This window comes from Scyliorhinus torazame, chromosome 2, assembly GCF_047496885.1.
Source record: "Scyliorhinus torazame isolate Kashiwa2021f chromosome 2, sScyTor2.1, whole genome shotgun sequence".
Taxonomy (NCBI): Eukaryota; Metazoa; Chordata; class Chondrichthyes; order Carcharhiniformes; family Scyliorhinidae; genus Scyliorhinus; species Scyliorhinus torazame.
Genome location: NC_092708.1, coordinates 316036383 through 316049320, shown reverse-complemented (window position 1 = coordinate 316049320; position 12938 = coordinate 316036383). Strand labels below are relative to the sequence as shown.

The 12938-nt window shown below is 48.8% G+C and overlaps 1 protein-coding gene across 3 annotated transcripts in view; it reads left to right on the top strand.

Annotated features, from left to right (window-relative positions):
• Positions 1 to 12938, top strand: part of kiaa0586 (KIAA0586 ortholog) — a 934633-nt gene that overhangs the window by 858853 nt on the left and 62842 nt on the right. For all 3 annotated transcript variants that reach the window (XM_072489245.1, XM_072489251.1, XM_072489243.1), the window contains one exon: positions 7977 to 8064. In XM_072489245.1, the coding sequence (XP_072345346.1) occupies positions 7977 to 8064 (88 nt within the window). The remainder of the gene's footprint in view (positions 1 to 7976; positions 8065 to 12938) is intronic.

The window sequence follows — 12938 nt, the reverse complement described above, 5'->3', positions numbered from 1 at the left end:
CCAAAATTTTCTAGATTCTGGTCAAATCCTATCAGACTGGATAGTAGAAAATATAGCTCCTCTTCAAGAAGGGAGGGAGGCAGAAAAGAGGAAACTGTAGGCCAGTTAGCCTGATGTCTTTCGTGGGTAAGGTGCTAGAAACGATCATTAAGAAGGTTAAAGCCAGGCACTTAGATCAACTCAAGGTAATCAGGAAGAGTTAGCATGGTTTTGTGAAAGAAAAATCATATGTGACCAATATATTGGAGTTATTTGAAGGAGTAACATGCACCCTGGATAAAGTGGAGCCTTTAGATGTACTATACTTGGTTTTCCAGAAGGCATTTGGCAAGGTGCTACATAAAAGGTTATTGCACAAAGGAGGAGCTCATGATGTATGGGGTAATATGTTAACATGGATAGAAGATTTTCTGGCTGACAGAATACCGAGAGTATGCATAAATGGGTCTTTCTTTAACTGACAGAATGTGACAAGTGGAGTCCCACAGGGGTCTGTGCTGCGGCATCAGCTTTTTATAATTCATATCAATGAGGAGAGCAAAGGCATGGTTGATATATTTGCAGGTGACACAAAGATAGGTAGAAAAGTACATTATGAAGAGGAGATAAGGAAGCTGCAGATGGATGTGGATAGGTTGAGTGAGTGAGTAAAAATCTGGCGGATGGAGTATAATGTGGGAAAATGTGAAGTTGTTCACTTTGACTGGAAGAATAAAAAAGCAGAGCACGACTGAAATGGAGAATGGCTGCAAAATTCCAAGGGGCAGGGGGATCTAGGTGTTCTCGTGCATGAGTCACAAAAAGTTAGTATGCAGTCACAGCAAGTAATTAAGAAAACCAATGGAATGTTATCCTTTATTACGAGAGGAATTGAACATAAAAGTAGGGATGCTATGCTTCAGTTATACGGGGCATTGGTGAGACCACGGGGTGGATTCTCCATTGCCCGATGCCAGCAGGGGTTTCCCGATCTGGTGGAGAATGGAGAGTTAGCCAAAATACGGGATGGGTGCCTTCCGATGCTTCGGTCCCCTGCAGGCGGCAGCAGTCAGCTACATGCCCCTCGCTGGAGGGAGGGTACAAATCACATTTGCGTCCGAGTCTCTAGCAGCAACCCCTTCCCATCATTCTGCACCAATTCACACAGCGGGAATCCTCTTGGTGGGATTTGAGTAACTGAGGTCCCCCCCAAAGTCCGTCAGAAGGCCCCTTCCCCCGTCTGACATCCCCTTTCCCGTCCAACACCCCCACCACTGACCCCCCCGCCCTCCTGTGACACCCCCCATCAGAGACTCGAACAGAGACCCTCCATCAGACACCCCCACAAAAATTCCCCATCAGAGACACTCCATCAGAGACCCCCGATCAGACCCCACCATCTGAGAGCCCCCTTAGAGAGCCTGCCAATAGATCCCCCCATCAGAAGCCCCCATCAGTCACCCCCATCAGTCACCCTTGCCTGTAAGCTGGAGCAGTCCAGCCAGTAGAGTTTTGATATCTGCTGCCTCAGACAAAAGTGTCACTTCCTCTTTTCACAGCAGAAAACACATAGCTGCCTTTGATCTAGTGAGGAACTGCCAATCATAGCAAATGTTTATAAACATTGTGGTTAGCATCAAACCCGGGTAATGGAGATGCATTCAAGCATGAAGGGAAGATAGGTCAGCAATCCAGCAAGCACCTGTTTCTGGAGCAATAAAACTGTCAATCACTGGCTAATGCAATGTATTGCTGTGTGAAATTGAAGAATGGAAGATTTTTATTTCAAAGGTTGTCAAGGGATTTGAAGCCACTTTAAGAGTAGTTGGCTTTCGAGGAAGCCTCTGACGCTTGTAACAGCTGCTACTTTAAACATTTTGTCTGAGGCAGCAGATGTTAGGAAAGGGTATGTGATTTTTAACTCTACTGCCAGGACTGCTTTTCAGCTTTTAGGGGGGGGTCTCTGATGAGGGGTTGGTGAGGCGTAATGGGGGGCTGGGGGGTGGGGTCAGGTTACCCTCATATGTGCGTACTGTGGGGTTGTGATCCATTATGCCTGTGGTGGGGATGCCCCTACTTGTCAGGGGTGGGGGGCAGGATTTGCATTGTGGGGGGGGGGAGAGGGGCCCGCTGCCGGACCTCGGAATCGGGCTGCCTGCTCAAAAAAGCGGCTCGCTACCAGATTCCAACGGAATGCAGCGAGCTTTCCTCCATGCATAAATTAGCATGGTAGAGGCAAGAGAATCACACCCCAGGCACCGCTCCTCGTGCTAAAGGATGCCAGTAACGAGTCTCCACTAGTGAGAGAACTTAGTCTCCAGACGGAGACTCCGGCCCCACTTGTCCAATACTGTGTGCAGTTTTGGTCTCATTTAGGGAAGGATATAAATGCGTGGAGGCAGTTCAGAGGCGGTTTACTAGAGTGATACCTGGAATGAAGGTTGGACAGACTGGGCTTGTTTACACTGGTGTTTCGAAGAGTGAGGGGTGATATCATGAACCATGCTGATGTAATCTGTAGGGTATCCCAACTTGAAACACTGGTCCGTGGGGTGTATAGTTTTGTTTTTGGAGTGTATGTGAGGAGTCAAGTGAAACCCCAATGAGAATTAGCAACCCAGTCATAGTGTAACAGTTATTAAAATTATTTATTGAATTAAAGAAAAGACAAATACACATGAACACACTATACTATGTTAAGACAATTAAGTACATTATGGGTGGCACGGTAGCACAGTGGTTAGCACTGGTGCTTCACAGCGCCGGGAACCCGGGGTCGATTCCTGACTTAGGACACTGTCTGTGCGGAGTCTGCACGTTCTCCCCATTTGTGCATGGGTTTCCTCCGGGTGCTCCGGTTTCCTCCCACAAATCCCGAAAGACGTGCTTGTTAGATGAATTAGATATTCCGAATTCTCCCTCAGTGTACCCGAACAGGTGCCAGAGTGTGCCAACTGGGGGACTTTCACAGTAACTTCATTGCAGTGTTAATGTAAACCTACTTCTGACACTAACAAAGATTTTTTTAATTATTAATTACTAAACACATACACAGTTTATGTAGAACGTACCCCTTGTTGCTGTACATATATATACGATCCCTGAACTCCTCTTTCCCCAAATAACATCCAAAGTAAATAGATCTATAAGTGAAAACCAGCTTATAGTTATCACATGATACAAAGGCCTCACGGGAGACTGCTGAGTAAAATAAGGGCCCATGGTATTCGAGGCAAGGTACTAACATGGATTGACGATTGGCTGTCAGGCAGAAGGCAGAGAGTTGGGATCAAAGGTTCTTTTTCGGAATGGCAACTGGTGATGAGTGGTGTCCCGCAGGGTTCAGCGTTGGGGCCACAGCTGTTCGCTTTATATATTAACGATCTAGATGACGGGACTGGGGCATTCTGGCTAAGTTTGCTGATGATACAAAGATAGGTGGAGGGGCAGGTAGTATGGCGGAGGTGGGGAGGCTGCAGAAAAATTTAGACAGTTTAGGAGAGTGGTCCAAGAAATGGCTGATGAAATTCGACGTGGGCAAGTGCGAGGTTTTGCACTTTGGAAAAAAGAATAGAGGCATGGACTATTTTCTAAACGGTGACAAAATTCATAATACTGAAGTGCAAAGGGACTTGGGAGTCCTAGTCCAGGATTCTCTAAAGGTAAACTTGCAGGTTGTGTCCGTAGTTAAGAAAGCAAATGCAATGTTGTCATTTATCTCAAGAGGCTTGGAATATAAAAGCAGGGATGTACTTCTGAAGCTTTATAAAGCATTAGTTAGGCCCCATTTAGAATACTGTGAGCAATTTTGGGCCCCACACCTCAGGAAGGACATACTGGCACTGGAGCGGGTCCAGCGGAGATTCACACGGATGATCCCAGGAATGGTAGGCCTAACATACAATGAACGTCTGAGGAGTTTAGGAGGTTGAGGGGAGATCTAATAGAAACTTACAAGATAATGAATGGCTTAGATAGGGTGGATGTAGGGAGGTTGTTTCCATTAGCAGGGGAGACTAGGACCCGGGTGCACAGCCTTAGAATAAAAGGGAGTCACTTTAGAACAGAGATGAGGAGAAATTTCTTCAGCCAGAGAGTGGTGGGTCTGTGGAATTCATTGCCACAGAGGGCGATGGAGGCCGGGACGTTGAGTGTCTTTAAGACAGAAGTTGATAAATTCTTGATTTCTCAAGGAATTAAGGGCTATGGAGAGAGAGCGGGTAAATGGAGTTGAAATCAGCCATGATTGAATGGTGGAGTGGACTCGATGTGCCGAATGGCCTTACTTCTGCTCCTATGTCTTATGGTCTTATGGACTTAAAGAGGATAATCAAGTCTGGGAAACGTCTGGTCCTGGTTCAACAAAGATATTTAAACTGCCTTTACAAAGGTTTTCAGCACTGTTTTATCTCTAAGACTTAGAGGCTGTTAGCTGCAAAACCGGCCCTCTCGACTTTTAGGTATAAAACTGGCCCTCTCTCCTATTAGATGTAAAACTAGCCTCCAGGCTGCTAGATGTAAACTGGCCTCCCTGCTTCTGAGGGATTGGCAATCATACAATTTCTTCCATTTGATTTTGCATTCTGTGGGTTTGGTTGTCTGTCTCTATCAAATTCCTTCACTCTAGAAATTAGCATGTGTATACCTTCCTGATCTCCCAATCTTTTTGGTAAGCTGTTTCTACGAATAGATGATTCACACCTGATTTTATCTATGAGGCCTGCTAATCTCATTACTGGAAAAGATGCATTTCATCTGGCCTTTTGAATGCTGGCTACTGCTATTGCTAGGCAGATTTTTACTTGTTGCTGGGCAGATTGCATCATATTATGTCTTGTTATTATCTCTTATGTCAGGGCAGCACGGTGGCACAAGTGGCTAGCACTGTGGCTTCACAGCGCCAGGGTACCAGGTTCGATTCCCCGCTGTCTGTGCGGAGTCGGCACGTTCTCCCCGTGTGTGCGTGGGTTTCCTCCGGGTGCTCCGGTTTCCTCCCACAGTCCAAAGACGGTGCATGTTAGGTGGATTGACGATGCTAAATTGCCCTTAGTGTCCAAAAAGGTTAGGAGGAGTTATTGGGTACAGGGATAGGGTGGAAGTGAGGGCTTAAGTGGGTCGGTGCAGACTCGATGGGCCGAATGGCCTCCTTCTGCACTGTATGTTCTATGTTAGGTTAGATTTGTCAGGCAAGGGATTTCAAGGTTATCAGTGGTAGATAGGAATGTGGAGTACAAAACAAAATCAGTTCAGCCATGATCTTATTAAATGACAGAACTTGCAAGAGGGGCTGAATGGCCTAATTCTGCCCCTGATTCATAGTTCATATGTCTTTGTAGGCCGACTGTTTTCTGCTACCATCCATATATAAGTAAAAAATAAAATCAGGTATTTCTCAGATTTTCAAAAATACTTCTGAAGATCTAACTAAATGGGAACATGGCGAGTGCCAGGCTGGCACCCAGGTGGCACTGCCAGGGTGCCAACCTGGCACCGTCAAGGTGCCCAGGTGGCACCAGCAATGCTAGGGCACTGCTCTGCCCAAAGGACATGCAGCTGGGGGCCTTCGATTCCTTGGCTGTTCTGTCTGGACCCCTTTTGTGGGGATCTATATTTTTTTTTATTCAACAAAATATATACTTTATTCATAAAATTTATCATAAGCATTACAGCACATTTCGAATTGTCTTGACTGTACATTTCCGTCAGAGCTACACATTGCCTTGACTTTCTTCCATTCAATTTTGATATTATTATACACATATCACTCTTTACATTACAATTCCTTCTTAAATATTTACATTGTCATGTTTGTTTTATACATTGGAGTGTTGGTGGCCCAGACCGAGGGGGGTTTACACTGTTAACCGCCCCTCGGTGTACATTTGCTGGAAAGACCTTACACAGTGGTCTTTCCCCATTGCGCCTTGGCGGCAGCTTCCCCAAGCTTGAGTGCGTCCCTCAGCACGTAGTCCTGGACCTTGGAATGTGCCAGTCTGCAACACTCGGTCGAGGACAATTCTTTGCACTGGAAGATCAGCAAGTTTCGGGCAGACCAAAGAGCGTCTTTTACCGAGTTGATGACCTTCCAGCAGCAGTTGATATTTGTCTTGGTGTGTGGCCCTGGAAACAGTCTGTAGAGCACAGAGTCCTGTGTCACAGATCTGTTCAGGATAAACCTTGACAAATACCACTGCATCTCTCTCCAGACCTTCTTTGCAAAGGCACATTCCACAAGGAGGTGTGTGACCGTCTCATTTCCCCCACAGCCACTCCAAGGGCAGCGTGCATTGGCGCAGAGCCTTCGGGTGTGCATGAAGAATCTGACAGGGAGGGCCCTTCTCACCACCAGCCAAGCTAGGTCTTGGTGCTTGTTTGAAAGTTCTGGTGATGAGGCGTTCTGCCAGATGACTCTGGCAGTCTGCTCAGGGAACCATCCAACGTCCTCCACGGTCTCCTTTTCCCTGAGGGCCTCGAGGACATTACGTGCTGACCACTGCTTCATTGCCTTGTGGTCAAAGGTGTTTTTCTTCAAAAACGTTTCCACGAAGGACAGGTGGTACGGTACGGTCCAACTACTTGGAGCGTTCTGCGGCAATGAGGCCAGGCCCATCCTTCGTAACACCGGGGACAGGTAGAACCTCAGTATGTAGTGACACTTGGTGTTTGCATACTGGGGGTCCACGCACAGCTTGATGCAGCTGGACACAAAGGTGGCCAACAGGATGAGGGAGGCGTTGGGTACGTTCCGCCCTCCCTTCTCCAGAGGTTTGTACATGGTGTCCCTTCGGACACGGTCCATCTTGGATCTCCAGATGAATTTGAAGATGGCTCGGGTGACTGCTGCGGCGTAGGGTCGGGTTATGGGCCAGACCTTCGCCACGTGCAGTAGCACCGAGAGTACCTCACACCTGATGACCAGGGTTTTGCCCGCAATGGAGAGGGAGCGTTGCTCCCACCAGCCCAGTTTCTGCCTTGCCTTTGCTATGCGCTCCTCCCAGGTTTTGGTGCACGCCCCAGCAGCTCTGAACCATATCCCCAGCACCTTCAGGTAATCTGACCTGACAGTGAAGGGGACAAAGGACCGGTCGGCCCAGTTCCCAAAGAACATGGCCTCGCTCTTGCCACGGTTTACCTTGGCTCCCGAGGCCAGTTCAAACTGGTCGCAGGTGGTCAAGAGCCTGCGTACAGACGCAGGATCCGAGCAGAAGACGGCAACGTCGTCCATGTACAGGGAGGCCTTGACTTGCGTGCCTCCACTGCCTGGGATCGTCACTCCTCTTATACCCGGATCCTTCCTGATGGACTCGGCAAAAGGTTCTATGCAGCACACAAAAACGCCAGAGGAGAGAGGGCAGCCCTGCCTGACTCCGGATTTGATCTGGAACTTTTCTGATTCCCACCCATTGATTGAGACTGCGCTATAGATGTTTGTGTAGAGCAGTTTGATTTGTGGGGATCTATGCTGAACGGCGCTCGCCCGAGGTCTCCAAGGCGAAGGGGATGAATCCCAAAGCCTCAGGTACCTTGGGAATCTGCACATGAGACTGAGGCTAGCTGTCTCGCTCTAATATGCAGATTTGGCAAAAGGTGACCCCACCCACAATGGTCGGGATTTACATCATGAGATCAAGCCGGATCTCGCGAGGCGTGGTGAGCCGGGTAGCTCCCAGGAGTGGGGTCTCCCAGCTCTTATCGGCCAAGCTGCACCGCGGCAAGCTGCTTTTTGGGTGAAGTGTGGCCATTGGATCGCGTCCCTTGCCAAACCTCCTGCCATTAAACTCTTAAAACAAATTGTAATTTTAGTCTTTAGACCAGTTACTTAAGCTATTCTCACTGAGAAGGTCAGACACTGCACCACACCAGTATAGTTTCGGTAAATTAGTTTGAAAAGAACATACTTTCGTGTTAGGAACACATTCCGAGCTAAGGCATAAATACTGAATTAAAGTCTTGTGAAAAGTGACTGACTTCATAAGATTTGTTGCACCTTTCTTTAGGGTGATGACCTATCAGCGATGGAGCAAAAACCAGCAACTGTACGAGTGATAAAAGTCGAGAGTAGAACCACGGACACCACACGGCCAAGTAAGTTCAGTTTCAGTATTCCTCTTATGCCTGGAGCCTGGTTGCTGCGTCGTTTCTGTTTAAATGAAGCAGCTGCCAACAGCAGTGCCATAGTTGGATGCAGTTATTCAAAGCAGTTCCAAAATTTGGCTGAGAGCCTTCCAAACTTGAGAACTTTCCTCCAGGAATATATGGCGGGAGTTTGTTCTCCTCTCGAGACCAAAAAACTTCATCCTAAAGCAAATGAAGCTGTTTCAAAGTATACAATCCAATTTTCAAAGTTATAACATTTCTGTCAGTGTTTCAGAGTTGATTCAAAGTTGAGATGGGAACACACACATTTTCAGTATGTTAAGGAAATCAAATGCCTACATTGCCATATAATTGTTTATTTTTTTACAGCATTTCTCGTTTTTCACCGACTCGGGTTCTATTAAGTTATTTTATAGTGTGCGGAAATGCCAGTAGAAATTCTAAAAGTATTATACAATCTCCAGCCAAGTGTGAAAAGCTCATGAATTTATTCACCATTGAGATTGAGAACATCAAATAGCTGCCTGTGTTGCATCACTTCTTTCCCTTTTCCACAAGACCCTCCTACAACCTGAAGTCCCATCTCACTAATTTCTTGCAGGAGGCACCAGTGGTGCTGAATTTGAGGTAATATTTAGCACATAACCCAGAAATTGGAACAGGCACATTGAATTATAGACTGCATGTCCAGGGTTGGGTTCGCCGAGGTGGGAGATCTCCTGACTTGGCAAACCTGGCCTTTAAAAATAGCTGTCGTGGGAGTGGGGGTGAGGCTGAAAAAGGAATCGGGCGACAACTCTCGAACAAAGGTGCAGGCTACCATGTGCAGAGGTGGGCTGGGCACAAGGTTTGCCTCTGTGCTCCAGCACTATGTTGAAATATATTAATGAGTGATAATAAAACAAAAACATTTCTCCAGCCCTCCCCCCTCCTCCCCCCGCACACTCCCTATGCCCCATCCTAGCCAAATTATGCTGACTTATACCATCCCTCTCCCAATCCATGGCTCCTCACACCACTATGTCTCTCTTAGTGCCCTTCCACCCACTACCCATGCCAACTTAGTGCTAACCCATGCCTCCCACCCACCACCATTTGCCCTTACCTCCTCCCTGCCAGCTCAGCTTGTATCCTTGCACAGTTCCTTGACACCTTTGACACTTCCTGGACAATTCAACAGCTTTTTCTGGGTTTGACAGCTTTGATACGTCTTGGACAGGTTTGACAGCTGGACAGCTCTTTAACACTTCCTCGGATGTGTATAATTCCTTGCCAGCTGGACGTTTCCAATGCATTTGTGCATAAAACGTACATAATCATGATCACATTTAACAATCCTGAAGAAGCCCTACCACTCCAGTGTCTTGCGTCTCCCAAATGGTGCCTTTTGAAATGTTGGATTCGGGGATGAGACTTAGCATTTTCAGCAATCTCTGGGATTTCCGCCTCGACAGAGAACCTCTCCATCATGCCTGTAATCGATGCCGAACTGTTTCTACTTGGCTGCAACTAATGTTTCCTCTAAGCTGTGTGGCCTCACAGTGACCCAAAAGTCTCCACACAGGCCATGCACAAGTCAGCCCCTATAAATTCCCATGGGTGTGCAGCCAAGAAAAATAATTTCATGGCGCTGCACATTAAATAAATTGCTCCTGCACTTCGAAAAGAGTTGGAAGGGCAGCTTTTTAAAAATCACTGGGCACAATTGCCCCAAAAGATTTCTACGTGTGGTTTCGAGCGGGAAACATGGCGCGATTCCCGCCGGGTAGTTTGGCATGATCCAGATCGCAATCTACCCACAGTTAACATTTATTTTGAAGGTTGGGGTAAACTGCGTCTGGAGACGTTGGCAGGTCCGGCTTAAAATGTGCACCCCGATTTAAGATTAATGTTCCAAACCTTCCCCCCCCCCCCCCTACCCCACCGCAGACATCAGATACCCCCACCGCCGAACTTCCGGGTGCGGCGATGACCAGCTGAGTCGCACGTTTCGGCAGCTCCCTGTGAAACGGACTTTTGGGCTCTTGATAGGAGCCCCAACGGCAATTTTAACGGCTAAAAACACCATGCGGTAAACCAGGAGGGTGTTCCCCCTGGACACGGATGGAAAAAGGAGAGGAAAGTGGCCGGATTGCAGCGGATCCTTTGGAACAACGGCAAGGAAGGCAAGCAAAAACCAAGATGGCGTCGGAAGGTGGCAGTTTCATATGGGGCCCTGAACAACAAGAGTTCTTGAAATGCTGCGTGGAGGAGATAAAAAAGGAAATGAAGAAAGAGTTGTTGGCCCCGATACTACAGGCGATCGAAGGGCTAAAGGAGGAACAAAAGACCCAGGAGCAGGAGCTTCGGGTCGTGAAGGCGAAAGCAGCCGAGAATGAGAACGATATACAGGGCCTGGTGGTGAAGTCGGAGATACAGGAGGCACACCAGAAACGATGTGTGGAGAGGTTGGAGGCACTGGAAAACAACGCAAGGAGGAACAACCTGAGGATTCTTGGCCTTCCTGAAGGTGTGGAGGGGGCGGACGTCGGGGCATATGTGAGCACGATGCTGCATTCGTTAATGGGAGCGGAGGCCCCGACGGGTCTGTTGGAGGTGGAGGGAGCATACCGAGTGATGGCGTGAGGACCGAGAGCAGGAGAAACTCCCAGAGCCATAGTGGTGAGATTCCTCCGTTTTAAGGATAGAGAAATGGTCCTTAGATGGGCGAAGAAAACTCGGTGCAGTAAATGGGAGAACGCGGTGATCCGCGTTTATCAAGACTGGAGTGCGGAGGTGGCGAGAAGGAGGGCGAGCTTTAATCGGGCCAAGGCGGTACTTCACAAAAGGAAGATAAAATTTGGAATGCTGCAACCGGCAAGACTGTGGGTCACATATCAAGGGAGGCACCACTACTTTGAGACGGCGGATGAAGCGTGGACTTTTATTGTAGAAGAAAAACTGGAATGAGTGGATTATGAAAAAGAACGTTTGGACAAAGTGGTGGGGCGAATGGGGGGGGGGCGAAGAGGGGTTTTATGTTCTAATCCTGCGGTATGGTAACTTTTCTTTCTCCCACAGGTGGTGATGGGGGGAGGTGGGGAGGGAGAGGAGATGGGGCGTTGGCCATGGGAGGCGGGGCCGAGGGAGAGGCGCGGGCTTGGCTCCCGCGCTATGATAATTATGGCGGGAATAGAGAAGCAGGAAGGAGGGGGCGTCGCACGGTGCGAGCCGTGGTCACGGGGGGAAGCCGAGGTCAGCCAGAGTTTGCTGACTTCTGGGAGCAACATGGGGGGAGTAATTACGCTAGCGGGGGGTCTAGCGGGGGGGGTGGGAGGGGGGAATTACTGGGTTGCTGCTGCTGGGGAAAGGGGGGAGTGGGTACGGGAGAGGATGGGCGGGGGGGCACCGCCTGGGGGAGATACAGCTGCGTGGGAACTGGGTGAGAAGCTGGAAAAAGATGATGGCTAACCAGCAAGGGGGGGGGGGGTGGGAAGCCCCCCAACTCGGCTGATCACGTGGAACGTGAGAGGGCTCAACGGGCCGATAAAGAGGGCACGAGTACTCGCACACCTTAAGAAACTTAAAGCAGATGTGGTTATGTTACAGGAAACGCACCTGAAACTGATAGACCAGGTTAGGCTGCGTAAAGGATGGGTGGGGCAGGTGTTCCATTCGGGGCTGGATGCGAAAAACAGGGGGGTGGCTATATTAGTGGGGAAGCGGGTAATGTTCGAGGCAAAGACTATAGTGGTGGATAACGGGGGCAGATACGTGATGGTGAGTGGCAAATTACAGGGAGAGATGGTGGTTTTGGTAAACGTGTATGCCCCGAACTGGGATGATGCCAACTTTATGAGGCGAATGCTAGGACGCATCCCGGACCTAGAGACGGGAAAGCTGATAATGGGGGGAGACTTTAACACGGTGTTGGAACCAAGGCTGGATAGGTCGAAGTCCAGGACTGGTAGGAGGCCGGCAGCAGCCAAGGTGCTTAAGGATTTTATGGAGCAGATGGGAGGTGTGGACCCGTGGAGATTCAGTAGACCTAGGAGTAAGGAGTTCTCGTTTTTCTCCTATGTCCATAAAGTCTATTCGCGCATAGACTTTTTTGTGTTGGGTAGGGCATTGATCCCGAAGGTGAGGGGAACGGAATATACGGCTATAGCCATTTCGGATCATGCCCCACACTGGGAGAACTTGGAGATAGGGGAGGAAACAGGAGGGCGCCCACCCTGGAGAATGGACATGGGACTAATGGCGGATGAGGGGGTGTGCCTAAGGGTGAGGGGATGTATTGAAAAGTACTTGGAACTCAATGACAATGGGGAGGTTCAGGTGGGAGTGGTCTGGGAGGCGTTGAAGGCGGTGGTTAGGGGGGAGCTGATATCAATAAGGGCACATAAAGGGAAGCAGGAGAGTAAGGAACGGGAGCGGTTGCTGCAAGAACTTTTGAGGGTGGACAGACAATATGCGGAAGCACCGGAGGAGGGACTGTACAGGGAAAGGCAAAGGCTGCATGTGGAATTTGATTTGCTGACTACAGGCACTGCAGAGGCACAATGGAGGAAGGCGCAGGGTGTACAGTATGAATATGGGGAGAAGGCGAGCAGATTGCTGGCACACCAATTGAGGAAAAGGGGAGCAGCGAGGGAAATAGGGGGAGTGAGGGATGAGGAAGGAGAGATGGAGCGGGGGGCGGAGAGAGTGAATGAAGTGTTCAAGACATTTTATAAAAAATTGTATGAAGCTCAACCCCCGGATGGGAGGGAGAGAATGATGGATTTTTTGGATCGGCTGGAAATTCCCAAGGTGGAAAAGCAGGAAAGGGTGGGACTGGGAGCACAGATCACGGTAGAAGAAGTGGTGAAAGGAATTAGGAA